At 35.8% G+C, this 23,353-nt stretch overlaps 1 protein-coding gene across 2 annotated transcripts in view; it reads right to left on the bottom strand.

The window, feature by feature from the left end:
- The window catches only part of LOC149067621 (uncharacterized), a 76,230-nt gene extending 54,820 nt beyond the window's left edge, over positions 1-21,410 (bottom strand). The window contains exon 1 of one of the 2 annotated variants that reach the window (XM_089252469.1): positions 21,212-21,410. In XM_089252469.1, the coding sequence (XP_089108595.1) occupies positions 21,212-21,238 (27 nt within the window). In that variant the 5' untranslated portion in view covers positions 21,239-21,410. The remainder of the gene's footprint in view (positions 1-21,211) is intronic. The other variant, XM_089252470.1, reaches the window with a different exon arrangement.
- Between the last annotated feature and the right edge of the window lie 1,943 nt (positions 21,411-23,353).

Here is a 23,353-nt window from a genome sequence, read left to right as displayed (position 1 = left end):
CCCCAACAGCTTGCGCAGTTAAAGCACAGAAAACTGAAAGCTACTCGCATATTAGCATGCGTTTAAAAAAAATACATTACCAGGTCTACGAATATTTTAATAATATCCTTTTATTCTCCATCTCATAGATGTGACTGAATGCAATAATCATGATTTTTGTAAGCAATAAAAATGCACGACATATTTTTTTATTGAAAAAAGAAACAAAGATGAAGGTCATTCATGACAATATTCATAATAATAAATATTTAGTAGTTTTATCACATTTTAGTGAACACTTAATGGATTGAGCTCGCGAAAGAGATGCTACGTTCGTTTAACCTTGTAAAGAACAAAGAAAGTATGGGTGTGTATGAAAAGGCTGATTTTTTCCTTAAATTCATTTGTCAGTAAATATGACTGACAAAAGAAATAAAGGAAATGACTTTTTAAGAAAGATTACAAAAATGATTACTGAGAAGTTTTTAAGGAGGTTATGATATTCCAAGAATGTTTATGACACCTGGTGAAAATCATCGAATAGAAACTGTTATTGACAAAAAATTTATGGTAACATCTAAATAAGTTCAAATTTTTTAATAGTCGGCAAATGTAGGAAATGACTTTTTCTGATAGCATTTGTCGGATAAAACGAAAATTTTAAACTACCGTAATCTGGGTCTACTTTGCACCTACAGGGGTGACTTTACATCAATGCTGAAAAAAAAAAAGATTCAACGTTACCTAGTGGCTATTCTAATGAATATTTCCAAACAATATCGATTCTGCCCAACAAGAGGTCAACTCATATATTTGAGTTACTGATTCATCCGTCATTTTGGATGTCGTTTGCTAAACATACTTGTGCTGCTCGGTTTCAGCTGGAACTTTTGTAAAAAAAAAGTTAAGTCTTTAGTCACAGAATAACGAATGCATCAGTGACTCAAATACATAAGTTGACCGGTAACCTCTCCTGTCAGGAAGAATCGAAACTGTTTGGAAATATTCATTAGAATAGTCGCTGGATAACGTTGAGGATCCTTTTTTCAGCATTGGTATAAAGTAGCCCCGGATGCCTTTACATCGAAAGTTTCAATATTTTTTCATTCAGAGTTTTAACAATTACACAGCAACAAAACATCTTCAACCTAGTTCTAGCAAGCACCGTGAGGTTACGCAGCGGATCGAAACACCTAAGTATACTCGATGTTTATGCTAAATTTTGCACTCACGTATTCAAGTTGCATTTAAGAATTCATACTTTACTTGTCTAAGTTTGAGCATATGCTAGAGTTTTCATATTGATGCTCTTCTTATACGGAACATAAACGAAGGCTCACGACTCGAAAAAGGTTAGACCCTCTGCACTAGAGAGTACAAGTATGTATGCTATATAACGTAAATGTATAGAAGAATAGAGCTCTTTGAAATAATAGACTGACCTACCAATAGAGATGGACGGCTTTTTCTCAGCCCAATATATTAAGCAAACAGATGTTGGGCTGAGAAAAAACCGTCTATCTCCATCTCTACCGTCCCACCTAGGGGCCATTTGCTGAAGTTAAGAAAGGCTACTAATGCTTCTACTTCAGCGTCTCACGCCACAGTGCGTGAAATAATAAGGCAGGGTCATGACTTCAGTGGTGTGGATAGTAGAATGCTTTCCTGGAATACAACAGGGCCCAGATTTGAGTCCCGGTGGAGATGGCGAACTTTTCTTTTTGAGGGATAAAATCCAGAGAATATCTGTTTCCTTGACTTATCAGTCTTAGTAGTAGTGCTGATTACTGTTAGAATTCCTTTGAATACTACTCTCCACTGCCATTTGGAGTTATTTATTCCTAATTTCTTTTAAACAAACTCGAAAATGATACACCGCTCTGAAATGTTCTAATTCGGATTTTAAAAAATGATTACGAATGTCCAGATTTCCAGCAAATGTAAGAAACTGAGGACCAACGTGGTAGATGCTTCCACTCTCCTTTATAAGTACATTAGTCCAGTAGAAATGTAGCAAAATCATCTGCACAACAACCGTTTTTGAAAGTATAACAATTTTGAAAACATTTTTATAATATTTTATAATATAACTACAGGTTCCTGTAAAATTTTTGTTTGGTCAACCCAATAAGGTATGTTGCCTTGAATTTGTCTTGCGTCTTGGAAATTGTTTGTAATTGATTATACTATATGTTATATGTGTTTTATCTATACCTATCTTGGACACAGAAGATATCTATCTCTGGGAATCGAATGGGATTTCATGTAAATTTTTATCACTGATCTGGAAAAAAAGAACAGGGGTCTGTGTGTATTTATTTCAGTCACGGAATTTTCCTGAGCTATATTTTGCACACAATGAAACGGGAAAATGACTATGTTTACAAAAAAAGGAAACTCTTTTTTTGGCCTGTACTTTGTTGTTCCATGCACGTTCATGTCGATCTGCCCTACAAGTGGCAAAACCAAAAGAGATTTCCCTGTTTACACTTGACAAATCATCTAAAATTCGTACTTTTTTTTTAGGAATGTCACATCAGTTATGCAGGTCCAGCCTCGAGAAAAGCGGGCGCAAATTTTATGTTCTCTGGGTGAAATAGTGTTTATAAAAAGAAACTACGTATATCTGAGCAGGCTTTTATACTCGTATGGCCTACTTTCTGGAACTGGTATCAGCATACTAGTTGACCCTGAGCTCAGCAGGAAAATTAATTTTTGAGGCATTCTTATGGTTAGCGGCGTGTGCAAACAATGTTTCTTCGTCTACGGATTGGTCGGCATGCACGCTTCCGGATTTATTCTTGACCGCTTTGGGTTGAGCTCCATTTTTTTCTGAAGAAACAGACATCTCTAATGATGTCTTTTACTTTCTATACCCTCTTTCCTTTCTTATTGTGCTACAACTTCCTTCATGATATTGAGACATTCTTTTCTTGCCATTCGCTTTCTTTGAGCTGGTTTCAACCACGCCTTGTGTTTTCCGTTTCTTGGATCAAACGAACATCTCATCGATCAGATCAATAGGATTACATTCCCTGCATATATATTCGCTATTTTTTCAAATTTCATATCTAATTAAAATTGACTAATTGGTAGGCTTTAATCGTAGGGGGAAATGATATTTCACGTTATCGTTAGACATGCGGTTTCATGGCCAAAGTGATTGCGACGGGTTAGGATTTTAGTTTTTTTTTATGGAAATCGAATAAGAATTTTTCCTAACCTTGTCAATCATCGAATTCATGTGAAACTTAGTCCTGTATACTGCCTAAATACATGGAAAATTATTTTATAACTTGGTCGAAGGCTTTTATTTCTTGTAAGAAGTGAAACGTGCTAATCTTTTAAATGGAGAAGTTGTGATGTAGCAAAATTCATCGTTCCTTCAGAAATAGTAGGAGTTTCGTGATCAAAAGAGTACAAATAATATTTATTCCCTGATTAACTGAGTAGTCAAACTAATAGCGATCTAGAAGTATAATAATAGACCGAGAACGAATAAAAATAATTGAAAGGAATTAGTGCCTTCTTTTCCATAAGAAATAATTCGAGCTGATATTGCTAGCCATTCGTCATTTGTCTTAAAGTATAAGTCGGCTAAAAAAGTCGTAGAATCTTTAACATTTATGACTCGATATATATGTAATATACGAGTTTAATATAGTGTATAATACTACCTCGAAACTATTGAATAGATAATTAGCCTTTGGTCGAAGGTCATATCATCCTGTTTTAACCAGGTGTGGCTCTATCATCGAATAAATTGCCTGCAGTACTATGAATCAAACAGATCTCTCTCTCTCTCATTATCGTTCAAGATTTTATCTCTTTTTCTCACGTAATCTTTTAGTTACCGCAAACTCCGATGTTAGTTTCATATCTGAGCCTTTTCGGATACTCAAGATTATGTTAGAAACAAACTAAACAGTGTTATGCAATCGGATCAAGTAGAGCGTATCAAGCCGACATTTTTAAACCAATTCATTCCGCTTTGAGATGCGAGGCTATGCAAACACAACTAACAATAAACCTTTACAAAAAGGTAACAATGGTGCTTCAACTGAGTTTGTTTCGTGCGCTAGAGCAAATCTTATTTAACGGTCTCGTACCGTTGGATGTCTTGAATTGCGTAGCATTTCTATAGCCATTAGCAACGCCTCCGTCTATGGGCCAACACGTGCTCGAAGAGAAAGTGAGGAAATTCATCCAGAAACACACAGAAACCTATAGAAGATATAATAACCGTAAAAAAAGTTAATCGAAGTAAAAATGAAGACTATTGACAATTATCGAGTCTGTTAGACGCATCCAGTCTGTCTTTATTTTGATAGGCTGCATTCTTATAAATTTATCCGCCATTAACGCCGATCACAAGATTTGAATCAATTCAATGACAAAATATCTAACCTATTATTACATCATGAAGTTTTATGATGCATGTGCTTATAATACTTGTACATTGTGATTCATATAAAACAGGCTTCACAACTTGAGGTACATCACAAAAGATACCATACATATAGTTGTGTGCTTGATATATAACTGACTTTGGATTGCGTACTGCACGTTTGAGTGAAACTCATTGCCATTAGAGCAGGTGCTGAAAGTGGGTGCCGTTTTCTTGGAGGCACGTGGCCACTCCATATTTCATATTCTTAGTGATGTGTAGCAATATGCCTTTCCTGATCGCAGCAGGAATGTTATTTTTCAAATTTTGAAATGTGTGAATGCGAGGTTTGCTTGTGTATACTCTAATATACACCCACCTTTCGGGATCGCTTCGATACCTCTCTGAGATGTGAAGCAGGGTGTCTCTGGTCCTTCAATGTTCAATCAGAAAAGCCCCGCATAAAAAAGCAATCAAGGCTTATGACGTCTGGCGATCTTTTGTGTCCTTGAACGAGCACCGTATGTGCTGCCACCTGTTTGCGCTATTAACAAATTATTCGACTATTTCACTCTACAAAGCCAAGAGATATTAATATATCCTAATGTTTAACAGTTACACGCACCAGCTACTGAATTATTGGAGAGTTCATTGGGCCGGTTCTATAAGAATCGCTCTGTACAATGGAGTACATAAATCACTCCAATTATATTCTTATACTTTCATTTTCAAATCTTTTAAATATAAAGTAGGTTGGGTGTAATGCTAACCTTGTGAAGGGAAATATTTTTATAATGAGATGCAATCTCTAGATACGTGGGTGGGATGAATATTGAATAATAAATGAGTATAACCTTATCATACCTCCATAGCATTCGATTCCATGGCAGTTTATGAAGAATCGCTTTTGAAAATAGTGCTCAACCGTGAAAACAGCTGAAAAAGCTGGTTAACTATTTTAAAACCCCGAATCTGTTTTCTTCAAGTTTCTCACGTTTATTTCCTACTTTTTGTTTACGTCAGCGTGAAATTGCTGAAGAATTTAATTTCAATGTTCTATTACTGGGAATGGAAAAATCTGTACAAACCGTTTTACAAGGTAAGTAGTACAACGAGTTCAGAATCACCTTGTTATATTACCGAAAGCATTTCGACACTTTCAAATGATGATGATGATCGCTTTCAATTTAAGATGATGGCTTTGTGATGGTATGGGCTTGATTCTTCTCGGAAAAGCCAAGTCTTTACCATTTTGTTTTCGATTATGAACTATGTAAGGTATGTACACGTTTTAGATTTTTGCACACTTCTTACACTATACAGTACTTTGGAAACAATACTATAAATCTTAAATCATTACACTTCACTCATAGTTTGTAAAAAAGATGGCAGCACTATAACAAGCATAACACAGAAACAAACTAAACTTCACGTTAGGTTCACAACACGCACATTCCAACATGTACCAATTCGTTAGAAATTCCGCAGAGGAATATGGACGAGCTGCATGTGTGGTTCAGTAGTGCTTTGGAAAAGACGCTTCTTTCATTTTTACCTCGCTCTATGCCATACTTTGAAGTTAACTGAAAGATTGTTTCGAAAGCGAAATATACAAAAATTGGAAAGGTCAGCTCAATCTCAATCTGAACTCGATTGAATAAATATGTATTGGTTAGAATGCCATATTCGTCTCGGATCGAGAGTACTTTCCAATAACACCTCTTGAGAACAGCCTTTAACCGAAAGATGATAACAAACACAGCAAATGTACTCCAGCAATTGGTCGAAGGCGTGCGTAAAACCATCGACACATTTATTTAAAGTTTTGTCTAGCAATAATTGTTAGGTCATGATTTTGCTCTATCCTATCTTAATAAATTTTGCTAAATCTTGAAATAAAATAAAATAAAATTGTTAGTTCCGACGTAGAACGATTGTTCATATCCACGAAGACCGGGATTAACTTTACAAAGATTCTGATGAAGATTGATCCATTGCGATTGCTGGATGTACTAGAGCGGGGGAGGGGCACTTGAATATTTTTCGAGTAGCGAGCACCGTTAATATGCATATTCAGAGAAAAATGCTGTAACTCAAATAAGCAGATTGTTAATTTTTGAATGAAAACTTTATAGCGGTTCCGACAGGGTGGTGATGAAGGTAAACAATGACTGGTTTTGCTTGAAGTATGTCCACTTTTATTTTATCATGTTCGTATGTTAGGTCAGTGTTTCTCAACCTGGGACCATATGGCCCCCTTGCGGTCCTGAGATATTCTGAGGGGGCCACGAGTGAAAATCAGACAGAAGGGAAGTTGTGACAAGTGGTGAAGGGGGCCCACAGAGAGATCTAAAAAAATCAAGTTTTCAAGCGAAATATGTTGAAAAAAAAGTGAACTTTCAGAATCCAGCAGAGCTGTCCATGAAGCAGAAATCATCTAAACCTATGTGGGCATGGCTTGAGGTTCTCATGGAGGCCCTTCGTGGTCACATATGGTACTATGAATTTTGAGTGTAAATAAATTTCTAATTTAATAAGTTAATTAACCCTAAATCTTCTAAAAAATGTATGTGCAAGCAAAGCACCAGGACCAGATGATATCTATCCCAGCGTCCTCAGGGGATGTGCTAATGATTTGTTGGGGCCAGTCGCACAGATTTACAGGAGTAGTGTTGCTGAGGGTATCGTCCCAAGGGATTGGAAACTCGCTAATGTTGTTCCAATATTTAAGAAGGGTAGTAGAGAAGCTGCGTCCAATTATCATCCTGTGAGTTTGACGAGCTCCCTCTCGAAAATTTTGCAAATCATTATCAAAAGGCAGTTTGTGAAGTGGATAGACGAGAATAACGTATTGTCGGATAAGCAGCATGGGTTCAGGAAGGGGAAGTCACGTGTTACTAACCTCCTTTGCTTCCATGATCACGTGACAAATGCTTTGGTAAGCGAAAAAATGTAGATGTTTACTTTGATTTCCAGAAGGCATTCGATCGGGTCCAACATGGTAGACTCTTGAAGCGTTTACACGAGACTGGGATTTTGCGTGACTTGCTGAATTGGATGGAATCTTGATTAAGAGATAGGTCACAACGAGTTATTGTGAATGGGGAATTCTCTGGTTGAACAGGCGTCGTCACAAGTGGACTTCCTCAAGGAAGTTTCTTTTTTTTGGCCCCATACTTTTTCCCTTTTTATCGATGAACTCGATCAGGGGATCGCTGGGACTGCTAGGAAATTCGCAGATGACGTGAAGCTAATGGGGGTAATCGGGAATCAAAGCAATAGGGAGTTGCTCCCTCCAGACCAACTTAAACAGGATTGCAGCATGGGCAAATGAATGGAGCATGACGTTTAGCGTTGACAAGTGCATGGTCGCTCATTTTGGTTCGAACAACCCACGGTTCTCTTACGAGTTGAATGGTGCCACTATCCTGGATGAAACTAGGGTCACCGATTTGGGAATTTTCATTAACGAGTGGCTTAGGTTTTCTGAACATTGTTCAGCGGTGGTAAAAACAGCTAGTAGAATGCTTGGTTTCATTTTCAAAAAGGTCTCTTCGCGTTCTTCCAAAGTAATTCTTCCGCTTTACCGAGGCCTAGTTCTTCCTGGACTGGAGTATGCTGTTAGAGGTTTTGGAGACCATACCTACAGAGGGACATAGACTTGGTTGAAGGGGTGCAAAAAAGAGCTACGCGTGTCCTTATTGGCACACGGGGCTTGAGTTATGAAGAGAGACTTCGGATATGATCGAAGTGTTCAAAATTTTCAACGGGATGGATAGGATGGACCACGAATTATTATTACACCGTCAATTGACTGCTTTTACAAGGAGACACCAGTATCGATTGGTAAGGGGCAATGTTATGGTGTCGCAGGGAATTTTTCTCTAATAGGGTTGTTAATAAATTGAATAGCTTACCCCCGAAGTAGTAAATTCTAACACAATTGACACGTTTGAAAAGAAATACGATAAACGTGTTGGGGTAAATCGAGAAGCTATCCATACTTAGAATTAGACAACCATAAGAATTCTTTATAGGCATTGTATAATATTTCATCATGTATATATATTGTTTGTAATTGCATTTTCAATTGGGTTGCTGTACTTTTGAAATATATGACATCCATATTTGTTATGGGCATATTTTTCTCAGCCACCTTTGGGCATTTTGCCTGTTGTGGCGCTGTATTTGTATTTGTAAGTTGCTTCGATTACGTAAAGGGTCGCCCCAGAATATCATTTTACCCGGGGAACCATGATAGTGAGACGGCCATGCATAGCACCCCTAAAATGAGGAAGCTCACTGAACTCCAGCCCACGGTAAGGTGCAGACCCAGAATGATATTTCGGTAGAGGCGATTTATTGTGTAGGTTCGTTGGATATACCAGCATTTCCCACAGACCTATCATTCCCATATAATCTGTCCCTTAAGAAAGGAGGCAATCTCCCCTTCCCCCTCACTTTGATCGATCTTGTTTATAAAATTTTTGTTCATTACAAATTTAGTTTGGACTAGATTAAAATTTCCTTTTTCTTACGCTGATTATTGATACAAATGATTAAGTAATAAATTAAGTAATAATTTACAAAAGGAGTCTAGGTACGACGAGTGGGCCACGAGAAGAAAATGTGGTTCAAAGTGGGCCATAACCTAAAAAATTTTGAGAACCACTGTGTTAGGTGAACGTATGTCCAGTTTTTACGTTTGCATTCTATTATGAACTTGAGTGTGCGAATTTTTCTACGTACTTGTATTTCTAGTAAAATGTGTTCTAACAGGACGCATTGAAACTACATTCTGCTTTGTTCCTGAGACTTTCGCGGTCAGTAGAAGGAGAAAACCATTTCCACTCACAGGAAAAGGGTCCCAAGGTCTTGAAAAAGTTTTGAAAAAATTACTACTGATTATACCCATATAAATATGTACGAAAATATAAAGAAATCCGGCGGAATCGTTATTTATTTTTGAAATATATGACATCCATATTTTTATGGGCATCTTTTTCTCAGCCACCTCATTGGGCATTTTGCCTGTTGTGGCTTTGTTTTTGTATTTTGTATTTATGAGTCATTGATAAAAATTGTAAATATTAATATTTTGAACGCCAATAGAGGCCAAGAATGAATTTAAAAATCCCGCAACCCTAAAGTAACGTTATTCAAACAATATAGCCGAGAAAAAATAAGAGAGAAAAAAGAGACAACTAGTTTTTAAAACAGAGAAGCTGGAGGAAAGGAAAAAAAAGTTTTTTATAGATATCGCCAAGAAGCGCGAAAGGCGATGAGTAGCTGATTGATATAATTTAAATAATTTTTGCGGTCTTAATAATTGCATTCCATCGCTATCTTTTTTGTGTTTCTGTGTGAAATGAATATATTTAATTTTTTTCATAATGTTTTGAGGACGCCTTGGGACCCTTCCCTTGTCAGTTTCGCAAACAGTGTGATAGTTGGGTGTAGTTTATTGAAGATGATAAAACTTTTCAAATCGTATCGATTTCATCAAGAAGTCTACCCAAACAGGGAAGCAATATGTAGCTGTTACATGGAGGGAGATAATTCCTTTGGTCTTTTTGGTTATTCGTTAATATGAAAGAGAGAGAGGATTCACTGTATTAATATTTGGTTCATGCAAACTCATCGCATAGGCTGAATGATAGCTCTCTGGTGGTCTAAGGGATCAAACTTATTTTCTGCACAAGAAACAATTTACTAGAAAATCAATGTAGGGTGGCCAACCGAAAATTTTAGCCTAGGGAACCCCGCTAAAAGATGTTGAGGGCCTGGCCATATACATAAACTAGAAGCAAAATATTATCCTGGTATTTCTTTTCTTAAAGTGGGTCTAGGGGACACGATTGGCTTTTGCAATTTTTCTTGTTTACAAGAGGCATGTCGCAAACCTCTTTGATGTACCTAAGGGGCACAAGAATCGAGCCCTCATGGGTGCGGTGGGCACCAGTTTGAATATGCCTGTCCCTAAGCATTCCCGGTCGTTAGAAGCGTCATTATTATGTTTTCGAGCTTGCAACCGGAACGTTTTCCTGATAATATGCAAATATAATCTCGATTTCCTTCTCCTTGCTCTGATTATTGATACAAAGGATGAAGTAATAAATTAAGCAATAATTTACAAAATGAGTAGGAAGAAACGGCAGATCTTTCCATAGAATGAAAATGGAAAAATATTTCCTCGAGAATAAGTAAGATATCACATCAGGCCACACCCAGCAGCTTGAGTTAGTTTGGTGCTTCCACGAAACCCTACGAATACCATAAACTTAATTTGTGACTCGAACGAAAATGTTTTCGAAAACATTTCGCGTATCTTCAAATTGATAATGGTAAACTGAAGAAACAAAAATGTGGTTAATGTTAATCCATCAAAATGCAGATTATATTTCATGCCGAGAACGAAACAATAATTAACGGCTGCGCAGTTCAAGAAATGTCCTTGAGTACAAAGAAGAAAAACGGATGTGTGTGAGATATATAATAAAAAAACCTTAATGTGTGATAATATTTTACGTAAAAAGTACTTCAAGGTTATTTCAAAGGAAGAGTAACAATATAAGGTACGTCGTACTCATATTTACTCCTACAGAAAGTTTATATATATTGTGTTTGTTGTGTTTTTCCCTTACATTTCAGTAGAAACCTACACTATGGGAAATAAGCCAGAAAAAATCTTTATAGTTGTAGACAGCTTCAGTTATTACCTGTGGTTCCAGGAATCCAATTACCTGAGGCTTTTACCAAAACTTTTTAAACCAAATTTGTCGGCAACCCTCACATGAGGTGACCATATGTCCTGGTTTTCTTTAGGGACATTCCCGATTTTTCGTTTGTAAATGTTCTGTATCGAAAACATTTTTTGGAACGTCTTTTCAAGTCCGTTTCAATTTGCGTTATTAGTGATGAATGAAATCAAATTATTTTTTAATATTTAGTTGACAGCCCTCCCTGTTTTATTATTAAATTGGAAGTGTAGGTAGTTGTATATTCCTTGATTTTGACGCATAAAAAACGTGTGATTTAGAAAGCATCATCAAATTTCAAAATAATTCTTCGCTTAAAATCGACCATTAATCGTTCATAATACGCGTAGACACACACACACAAAACACAGTATGTTGTATTAAGAGATGGTATTTTTTTCGGCCGGAAATATACCAAAACTAATATTTAGAAAGAAAAGTGATTTGTCTCCTCCCGGGTTCGAGACAAATCACTTTTCTTTCCCAATTTTAGTTTCGGCATAACATCCAGAAAATTCAATTTCTCAGTACGGAATGTTGTGTTTTTAATTTTAAAAAATACCTATATATAATTTCAAAAAAGTCACCATTTCTTAACTAATATTGATTATATTGATTACAGATAGAATTTGATAAAATTACATTATATGATACACATGGTAAGTAGCTCAGTTGAGTAAAGACAATATGTTTGTTCTCACCACCATTTTGTTTTGTTGGGGGAGCCGCTGACCTAGTATTCATACTCCGTCAAAAAAATACGGGAAAACTGATTTTCCAACTCCTTAAGTACGGAATGTTGTTAACCATATTTCATAGAAACAGCAGTGAGATATGAAGCAAATTAGTTTGATGTCCTAGTATTTGGTGCCTAATATAGTAATACCTCGGGTTGCGCGAATTTTCTGTGAAAAATGCACATCTCTGAAATTGAAGAATAATCAAGAATAATAGATTATTGCTCAGATAGTAGAGATTATCAAGTGATAATCAAGTAAGAATTGTTTTATTTGAACAGAAAACAGAAGAAGTAATGAAATTACACTGATTTTTGAGAGGCACGAAGATGAGTATACACATGTGTATAACCCTTTCAGACCCTGGTGCCAGAAATGTGTGGGTTGTTTTTTCTCACTGTAGATTTTTTCCTTTTCACCTTAGGGAGTTAAGTTATGACTTAAACGATTGCGTAAGTTTTGAGTTAAAAATATGGTGAATATGAACTCTGGGGGATTTCATCAGAAAGCAGCACTTAAAGTTGATTTTTCTTTGGGTTTTTAAGATGGCTTCAAGGAGAAAGTGCCTCCGGGAAAAGTGTCATTTGTTACATAAAATCTAGCAATAAAATTCTGGAGAAAAATTGTATGTGAAGATGAATACACCCTGCATCATCTTGGCTGAAAAAATTTGAACGAAGTGAATTTGAAAAAAATCAAGATTTTCTGGCATTTATGTTTTTAATGCATTTTTTGAGTATCAGAAATGCACAACATTTTGAAAATTCCAAAAAATAAATGCTGGTGTCAGAAAAAAAGGGATAAAGAAGAAAATTGCCGTGATTTAGGGATGGAATCCCAAGGTTTGAATGATATCTGCCATTTTCGCAGAGAAGGTCCCAATTTCATACCTGGTGTCAAAAAATTCGTATGACACTCATCAAATGACAATGCACCTGATCTGCAACTCTCAATTAATTTCAACCCACGGATGAAAGTCGTACCTTACCTCCAAGCATTTTATCGATGGAACACAAGGTGTTATAAAAACATTTAAAGAGCGTTTAAAACGAAATTTTTTCATTTTAGCACAAATTTTTAGGGAATGCAGCCTTTTTAAATTACCGTATTTCATTCAAAGACAATTTAAATTTTATGAAGTAATGGGAAAAACAGAAAACACCCATATTAAGAAAGAAAAATACATGTTTTTCCTAATGTTTGGTCCCAATTAATTATTATTTTGTACCCTGACTTAAGGACCATTTCCACGCCTGTTGCATTCGCTCGACTGTAACCGATGCGCATATTGGTTGAATTTTTACAGTTTTATAAAAGATCTTTTCTCAAAATTTTATAGTGTAATCTCAGCCTAAGACAGGGAAAAAATAACTCAAAAACAGCCGATAGGTGGCGCTGGTACGAGCGACTTCAGTGGAAATATGCAAATGAGACGGTTATAAGAACTTGCGCTCCTAATCCACAATCACTTCACCGTTGTAAACCGTGTATGTGGACCTGCTGCACTCTGCCGTTGCTGGATTTGTGACTCGCCTGCAATGTGTTATCCCCTGTGGTGGTGGTGGTCACGTGGAACACATACTGCTGTAGTAAACGATTTGGAGGCATTCTGTTCGTTATTTGCGTATATTTTCTTTGACTTGTGTACGCCAGCGCGACCTATCGGCTGTTTTTGAGTTTTTTTTTCCTGTCGTAAAAAATTCCCGTGACCTAGCGATACTAACCCTGCAAACCGTTTTTTATTTCGGTTATTTTTCTGGTTTTTATTCATTTTTAAAGTTTCTACGGACTTTTTGCCCACCCTGTATTACTAACGTCACAGCTTCTTGTATTATTTACCGTCACAAAATTTTATCAGCTGATATAATCAGCTGTATAAATTAATAACTAAAGAATAAGGTAATTTAATGAAATGAATCAATTTTTTATGATAATTTTCTTTTGAAAAATCGAGTGATTTTTACAAATACAAACATAAAAGTCACAACAGGCAAATTGCCCAATGAGGTGGCTGAATAAAGATGTCCAATAAAAACATGGATGTCAAATATAACTGAAATACAGCAACCCTATGTAAGACAATATATCACTAAAAAAAACTAATAATTAATAATATATATTGGCCATGAAAAAAGCTTATGGCTGGCTTATTCAAAGTATGAATAGCTTCTCGAATTATCCCAACACATGTTTATCGTATTTCTTTTTAAATGTGTCAATCGTGTTAAAATTCACGACCCCAGGAAGTAAGCTATTTATTTCATTTATTCACATCATTATTAGATAAAAACTCCCTGCAACACTACAACTTGGAGTTGTTGTCCCCTTGTCGAAGCAGTTGATTGACGGTGTATTAATAACTCATGGCCCATCCATACATTCCGTTAAAAATTTTAAACACATCGATCATATCTCCCGAACACCTGCGTTCTTCGAATGTAAAAATATTCTAGAAATCAAGTCTTTCTTCACATAGTTTAAGCGTTGTGTACCAACAAGAGCACAATTTATTTATTTGATGCTTGAGGAAATATGGACATTTCAGATTTTTTAATACGGTACGGACAGGACATCCAATATTAAAGTGTCGAAAACGATCCTAAATTCTCTCTCATAGCCATTTCATAGAGTAATTTATCTTTTGCGGCGCATTCAAGTTTTTATCCATATTTGTATATACAGGGTGATTCAGAAAAGATGCGAAAACTTCAAGAGGCGATAATACACACCAATACAAACAATTGTTATTGAAGAGTGCATGGTCTAACATGAAACACAAACGCGCTTGCGCGTTTCGAAACGGTCGCTCCGCAAACGTTAAAACGACATTCCTCTTGCAATTTATCGGGAGAAAAAGAACACCATGCATAGAAATGTAACCTGGTGCAGAAGAGCAAACCGTTTGCAAATCTGCGTCACAGTGAATAAAAGGCGCGGACTCGGTATTACTGAAGTGCGTCATTATTCGGTACGTTACAACTGTTAGAACGGATGTACGTTGGAATAACTTCACAGGGCTGGCGTTCGCGCCTTTTATTCACTTTGACGAAGATTTGCATACGGTTTCTTCTTCTTTCCCAGGTTACATTTGCATATGCAGGATGTTCTTTTTCTCCCGATAAATTTCAACAGGAATGCAGTTTTAACGTTTGCGGAGCGGCCGTTTCGAAACGCGCGTTTGCGTTTCGTGTTAGACCATGCGTCCTTTGATGACAATTGTTTGTATTGGTGTGTACTCTATCACCTCTCAAAGTTCCTCCCATCTTTTCTGAGTCACCCTTTATCTATTTTCCTTTATTTCAGGATAGCGATCTTTTTTTTTTTTTGAAATGCTCTTGATCGTAAATCATTCAATAAATTTATTATTGCTATAGAAATTATTATACGAGTATATACGATTATTATACGTATCTCTCTCTCTCTCTCTCTTTATAATATTTAAATTAACTGTGTGTGCAAATATTTGAGACTCATTTGCTTAGTACAGAGTTATCGTAATAAAAATCAAAAATGAATCAGTGGAAATAAACATAAATTTTCTAGATATATCGTATTGTTATTCTTGCAATTTATTCAGTTTTTCTGAAGCAAAGAAATGTATTTCCATAAATAGTGCAATTGTTGCCGAGTTATCAACTAAATTTGAATATTTCAATTTCATTTTCATTACATATATCTTTCATATTTTCCCTTTCTATACGATAACATTTCCCTTATTCCAGCCATTTTTTTGTTTTCACGCATGCCACACAGCCATTTAACACTGCTTTCCAAAAATACGCATTTTTGTCTATTGTAATAAAGCTAGGCTTTTTTGTTCTCGACAATAGGCTAGCCGATCCGTTGTTCTTAAGAAAACGAGCTATGATGCTTATCTCAATGCTTCGTTAAGCACGGTAAGCAAAAAAGCAAGGAAATAACACTGACCTCATTTGAATATAGCAAATGGCGAGCTTCTTCAATGACAGTGATTGAAATTGAGATTATACACTGTTTTGTATTTCAAATACGTGACTGGTATGAGTACATTGGACAAAAATAAAATAATATAATCAAAAGGATTTTTTAAGTTATAAAATATGTATCACATCCTGGTTCCATGTACTAATATTTTCTATTCGGGATATAACAGTAGGGTTCATCAGAGTGAAACAACAAATACATTTTTAGTGTTTTTTCAGAAATTGAAATAGCATTGCCTTATCTTCAACCTTTTTTGATTAGTTCGCATCATATATGTATCACCAGAAGAGCACCCAATGTGGCTATACATCTTTTAGTCTTGGAATTTCGGGGCCTAAAATCACGATTTTCAGTTGGACCTTGTAACGTTCTTGTAAATTTATGGTGCCGAAAATTAAAAAAAAATTATAAGGACAAAGCCTCTTTGCTGGAACTCTGTCAGTCTACCTCTCTTGCAAGGAGATATGGAGCACCCATATCACATTTTCCTGCGTATAATCCACTGTTAAGTTAGTTAAGAAATATCGGAAAATCTTTTAGTTCAAATTATATACTGCTGCGTGTTATCTGCAACTTTTTTCTGAGAGATTGAAATAGAAATAAATGTTTGTAAATTTATTTGTAAAAATAACTTTTTAAAGATACTGTATATAGATGGCACATATATACAGTAGATACGAGTAACCCCCCCCCCCAAAAAATGCCTTCCATTGCTTAGATATAGTTAGTTATGAATGAAATTTTCTGATTGTACGCCATTGCGGAATATACGATATTTTCCCCTTAAAATTGCGAAATTTGCACATCTGCGGGTTATATGCAGGAAATTAAACTCAGGAGAACAAACTTTGATATCCCACAAGCTCAAACTTAACCCTTTAAGCAGCGTAGTACAAATTATGGAAGACAAAAAAATATTAACAACATGGTAAGGACGAGTAACCATTTAGAATACACCGACATATGTTTCGGCACTCATGGGTGGTGCATTTTTTGGTCTTCTATAGTTTCGGGCAAACCTATTCATTTTGATTAATAGTCGAAATTAATAAATTTTATATAAAATGCCATAACTTTTTGACGTGAATACGGCTTTTAAGTTTTTAGACTGTACCAGGTGCATCTCCGAAAAGTTGGCGTAACGAAAGGTATTTTAAACGTTCATATCTCGAGAAGTGTATACAACACGTGAACGTGTTTTTGGTATCTACAGATAGATCTTGCTGATAAAAATCTAATGGTACCTTATTTAGCGTTGATACGGCTTCTGGTTTGCGTATCAGAAGTGTCGTGGTACACTTTTGTAAAGAAATTGTTTTAGGATATATCTCAAAAAGTAGATGCCAGTGGTATCAAAAAAACAGATATACAAATACAACGCCACAACAGGCAAATTGCCCAACGAGGTGGCTGACTTAAGAACATCATGGATCCCCGAGCCATTTTTTTTGGAGGCCCTACCTACTACTACTACACCACACCCCCTTCCCGCGCCCACACCCCGCCGCCCCCGCGGAACCCCCCAACGAATCGGTACATGCGGGAATGTGCGTGTACGTGTAGTGAAACCTGACGTGAAGTTTTGTTGTTTCTCTGTAATGCTTGTTATGTGTAGTGCTGCCATCTGCCACTAGTTTCTCTAACTATGAGTGAAGTGTTATGATTGAATGATTTATCGTTGTAGGACTGTTGCTCTCTGTGGCGAGACTTTTTAACGGGGAGATCGGCTCGCATTTGCGCCTTGAAGTTGGGAACCACAGAAAACCAACTTCAGCCGACCACCACTGTGGGGTTCGAACCCGGATCCTCGCATCGCGAGTCCGTCACTATAACCCCTCGACCACCACAGCGGTTTTATCACTGCGACAAATTCAACAGTACATTAACTAGTGTCAATACTTCTTCTGGTTTCCGTACTAGGTGCGGTGCACTTCTCGAAATTGTCCAACACTAGCTCCGAAAGTGTATAGATGGAGATGAATCTCGTTGTGACAAATTCCACAATGCTCCATTCTAGTCTTCTCCAGTTGCACTTGGCAAAAAATACAAAATTGTATTGCAGTGCAAAGCGGTTTAAAAGACGTATTCACGTGGAAAATTGCGGCTGTGTCGATCACACAGCCGCCATCCATTTTTTTTAATGGAGTAAGCTTTCTTCAGATTTATAGCAGGTGTTAAGTAAGGGGTGTAGGGAAAAGTGCTTAATTGAGAAATCATCTTTACAAAAATGTCTGGGCTTTTCAAGAAGCTGGTAAGGAGGCGAGATATCTTGTCAATGCCGTAAAGACGATTTAATTAGCATAATGCTGATAATAATACGTGAATGGGGTTTTTGAAATGTGAAGGAAAAACAGGCATATTAAGCATTCTTTGGGGATTCTGCAGTGCTTTACTCAACAGTTAGTAGTATTTCAACTGTGCCTCTATTTGTGTCTATAGTTGACGGGCTTTTCCAAGTAATTGTTTATCAGTCTATAAAAAAGCATTTAGATGACATTGGTGAATTCGGTTTTTCACTTGATGGCAGTATTCAACCAAATATGAATGAGTTAGCTCTTTAACTCTCACTCTTTGTGATACTTGAAACTTTTATCGCGATTTTACTTAGAGAGATCTTCATACAAATATAATTCAGTCTAGACATCTAATAAATTTGATGACTTTTAATTGAATTTTGCGATCATGCGTTTTATAGACGAACAATCAGCAACACCATTAGAAAAAAACAAAACAAAACAGTGGTTAACACGAATTCTACGCGTCATTGATTGAGAACAAGTCGATGCTTCTGGCGCAAAACCGGCATCAGTTATCCAATGCCTAATGATGAAGAGAGTGGACTGAAAAGTTTCGAGTTCGGACCGGTTGGTGATGAAATGAGATCTTGGAAGTTTGTGAAGCAACAAAACACGTCAAAGTTCTATCAATTTACCTTAAAATTAGGACTGCGGGAAATGTAAGGCAAATGAGAGAGTAAAAGAATTTATATTTATACATATTTTTTTTAGGTTAATGAAAGGTGAACATAATGGAATCTCAAAAGGTCGAGAAGCATAGAATTATTCGTTTTCCGTAATAATATTTATAATGCTATCGTATTGCAGTGGATTATACTGTATTGAGAGATTATACTGTATTGAGAGATTATACTGTATTGAGAGATTATACTGTGTTGCGGTGTTCCTCAACCGGACGAGGTGTGGTTAAGTAGCCCACGGTAAGGCGCAGACCCATAATGATGCGTCAGAGAGGCGATTTATTGTGTAGGTGCGTTGGATCATCCATTATTTCGCCCTGGCCTATTATTACCATACAATCTGTCCCTTAAGAAAGGTGGCAATCTCCCCTTCCCCCCCCCCCTCCCACTTTGATCGATCTTGTTTATAAAATTTTTGTTCATTACAAATTTAGTTTGGACTCAATTAAATTCAGTAAGTAGAAAGTATTTCGCTCGTTCGTGGGGGGGGGGGGGGCAGGTAAGACGGGGGGAGGGGGAAGGGGCATGAGAAGAAAATGTGGTTTCAAGTGGGCCATAAGCTAAAAAAGGTTGAGAACCACTGCTGTATTGTATTCCCCTAATATAGACTTTTGTCAATCTATGGTCCGCGGACTAGTGATGGTCCGTGACGATCGCATTGGTGGTCCGCGTATAGGCAGACTTCAAATTCAATTCTAACTGAATGAAAAACTATTCAGTTGTTGTAATTTGTATTAGTGATATCCAAATGGGTTCTAAAAAAACTTGTACTTTCATACTTCAGTTCTGTTTTATACTTCACAAATGCGGGATATTGTTGTCAAAACATGAAATTCACGATGAATTTACTAATTACTGCTAAAATGGGTGGAAGGCGGGGAAATCAAGGGTACTACAAGTCGCAGTAAACAAAAATGTATTTGACAAAAAAAAGATATTCAAATCACTAAGTGACCATACTGCAGTGTATCTCAAAGTGTGCGTCACGGCTGCTACAACGTCGCCAACCTTTGTCCGGAGCGTCGTGGTGAGCTGGAAGTATTAATTTGTGTGACTACTTATGCTTTGAAGTGGCTCTTTTATATGGAAAAAATGTATACCAAACTATTCTGGGGAGCCGCAGACGAATCCGTATTAGTCAAGGGAGCCGCGTGGGAAAAAAAATTAGAGAACCACTTTCATACTATATTTCATTGAAAAAGATAAGAGGAACTGGGATCTTAAATACGGTATAATACGGGACGTCGCCAATTGTCATCAAAACCGTTTTCAGAAGTCGGCAAAATCCCCAGTTGTAAAAAAAATTGAGGGTAAAAAAACATTGAACCTGACAAATATGTGAGTTCAATATTCAGCATCGTTTGAAAAACGGGACAAAAGGAATAAAAAAAGTCGGAACAACCAAAAATACCAAAATGTAATTCCCGTAATACTGGACACAAGTGGTCCATCGAATTGTTTCAAACATTTCACTGGTCTCCTTGGGTTCAAAAATGTTGAGAAACGCTTCCCTAATATACAGTCACGAGAAATATTTTGGTTTAACATAAATTCAGATTTTTCAAACAATTTATTTTGCCTGTATTCATATCCAGCATGAAAATATAAATAACGTTCTTTAACAATTGCCAAATCCCTTGGGCTGTAAAAAACTATTTTTCAGAGATAACTAAAAAGTTATTTAAAAATATTAATTAAATCTGTTTATTTTGGCGTTGATAGCAGAAAATTTGGTGTCAATCGGTAAATTGTTTCTCTTAAAATTGGAAAAACAAAATTAATGAAGTTGTAAAAAATTCAAAACGTGATTTTCGAAAATTACGTTGGGCTTTTCCGTAAGGTTAAAAAAAATACCGCACCAAAACGCTGAAATTTAATATTTTTATTAATATAACTTTTATTTTGGATATTCAATTACTTATCAAAATTATTAAAAAAATTTAAAAAAACGGTAAAGAAAAATCAAGAAATTTAAATTTAATTAAAAAAATATTTCCATTGTTCAATCACTGAAGTGGAAGCTACTTTTTTAAAACAATTAAAAACTTACCTAAATTTATTTCATGCATAAAATTAATTTTATCTTATTTCTCGAGCAACCTCAAGAATAACTTCGCCTCACCACAAAATTTCGAAATTATTGTATTAAAAAAAAATCACTTTAACATTTTCAATATCATCAATAACGTGTTAAAAATGAAGTGATCGAAATAGATTTAATGTGTAAAAATAATAATAATCGAATACAAGAATACATTTTCATCATAAAAACCCCTAAAATTTTTTAAATATCGGTATTGCTATTGTACTTTACGGATATGAATTTTATTAAAATCTTGCAAAAAATCGCATAACTATCGATAACGAAACTAAATATCTTTGATCGGTTAAAATAGTATAAAATTTTTACCTGAAATATATTCCATAATTTAGCCATCTTGAATAATATTTTGATTTTTATCCACAATAAAAAAGGAAACCACAGAAAGCAATAATAAGATGAAGAAGAGTGAATCCAATGGATCAATCAATTGAACTGCCTCGAGGTAGTGGCACACGCGCTATAGCGAGATAATGTGTGTGTGTGTATATAGCGCTGCTTCGTGTGTGAGAACCGTTAGCTCTTGGGCTTGTCTAAGGAATGATTTTTATTTTATTTTTTTTGTGTGTGTTGTGTTTGAAACTTCTTTTCCATGATTTTCCTCTGTTGCATTCAATCAACGTGTTGGCCTAGATCGAAACCAGTAGACTCCCTTTCTGTCACGCATGCGCAATACAAAAAGGACGTTGGGCACAGAAAGTGTGACACCGTTAAATCGGTAGTTACGGATAAAAAGAGAATTTATAGCATTTTTTTTTCAACGCGAAGGTTTCGATTTTTATACAAAAAAATAAAAAAAAAGTAAGTAAATAACTGAAACCTAAGCGTGGATCCCGTAACTTGAATGGAATTTCTCATGCACTTCTAAGTTGGTATTTATATTTGCATAAACTCTTTGTCAACAAGGCGGGTCGACGAATAAAAATAATACAGTATGAAGAAAAATGAAATACGAAATTTTACGATTTTGTTGATGTCTTCATTGTCGTAAAAGAAAAAGAAAAAAAATATGCCACTTGTTATTCCTAGAAGGTGAGAAAATGACACACACGAGGTTGCAAATAAGTATTGGCAACAATAGTATTTTAATGGCAATGAGTGTATCTTAATATTCATTTTGATTATTAAATAATTATTAACATTTATTGTCAGTGGAAAAATTAATCGTAAAATATGGAATTATAAATGACGGAATTTAAATACAGTAGAGTCTCGATAATTCGAATCTCGAAAGTTTGAAGTTTCGGATAATCCTGATGATGAATTTTTCGAAATTCCTCTCTCCAAGAAAGAAAAAAAAAACAACCCTTTTTTTTCGGTTTTTCAATCAGGAAAGCGTTTCGTTTCATTTTTCCTACGCGAATGCGAGTAATCTTAGTTCAAAGAGGATGTGACCGAGACAAAATCAGGCCCCGATTTTGACTTGATGGGGCCTGGGCAAAAGAGGTATTGGGGGCCCCCTCGACTGCAGTCGAAGAGGTTTGGTACGTTAGCAAATATAGTACATACAGTACATGTTTTTAGTAAACACATCAAAAAAAGGATACGCGCACTATTTTAAATGGGAAATGCGATTTAAAATGCCTTACAATAAATATTTTTTTTTCTCGTTCTCATACGAGCAAAATCATTGATAATGCATAAAAACTTAATTTCTGAGTTATTTAAGCTTCGATATATCCATACTTAGGAATAAGACAGCCATAAGTATTCTTTATGGGCATTGTATAATATTTTATCATGTATATATATGATTTGTAATTGTGCATTTTTAATTAGGTTGCTGTATTTTAGTAATATGTGACATCCATACTTGTTATGGGCATCTTTTTCTCAGTCACCTCGTTGGGCCTTTTGCCTGTTGTGGCTTTGTTTTTGCATTTTGTATTTGTATAAATAATAAAGCTAAAGAGATGACAGTTTTCCTTGTGAAAGACTCCAGTTAACTGATGATTTTATACTTTTTAATAAAAAGAATGATCTTTCTCTAGGACAGTTTGATATTGTCAATTGATGATTCAATGCTGTCTCAACATTTGGGAACGCCTCTTTTCTAAACCTCTAGCGGTATTTAGCATTTGTGGCATTGTGTCACCAACCTGAGCTAAGGATGAAAATTATTGCAGTTTGTCTGAAAAAGTTTTTGCATGATCAGATGTATGAAGTTTTTCATTGCAAATATGCAGAATCTTCATGAAGATTTGAGCATTTTATGTTGATCAAACATGCAAAGTTCCTTCTCATCGTTTCATAAATAATTTTACGGTCAAAAAGATGTAAAATTGAGAAATCGAACAAAAGACTGACATATTGAAACATATTTTTATAGTGGATTTAATATTGCAATAGGGATGCATTGTACATGCTGTGTAAAGTCTATTACTGATTATAATATTAAAATTGATATTTAATAGGGTTTGCTAATAATGGACACTTTGGAAATAATATGGT

The sequence above is a fragment of the Pholcus phalangioides genome, unplaced genomic scaffold (assembly GCF_987345545.1).
Source record: "Pholcus phalangioides strain wild (caught in Gottingen) unplaced genomic scaffold, Ppha-v1.0 ptg000029l_1, whole genome shotgun sequence".
Taxonomy (NCBI): domain Eukaryota; kingdom Metazoa; phylum Arthropoda; class Arachnida; order Araneae; family Pholcidae; genus Pholcus; species Pholcus phalangioides.
Note: the sequence above shows the minus strand (reverse complement) of the source record. Positions and strands in the feature narration are given on the sequence as shown.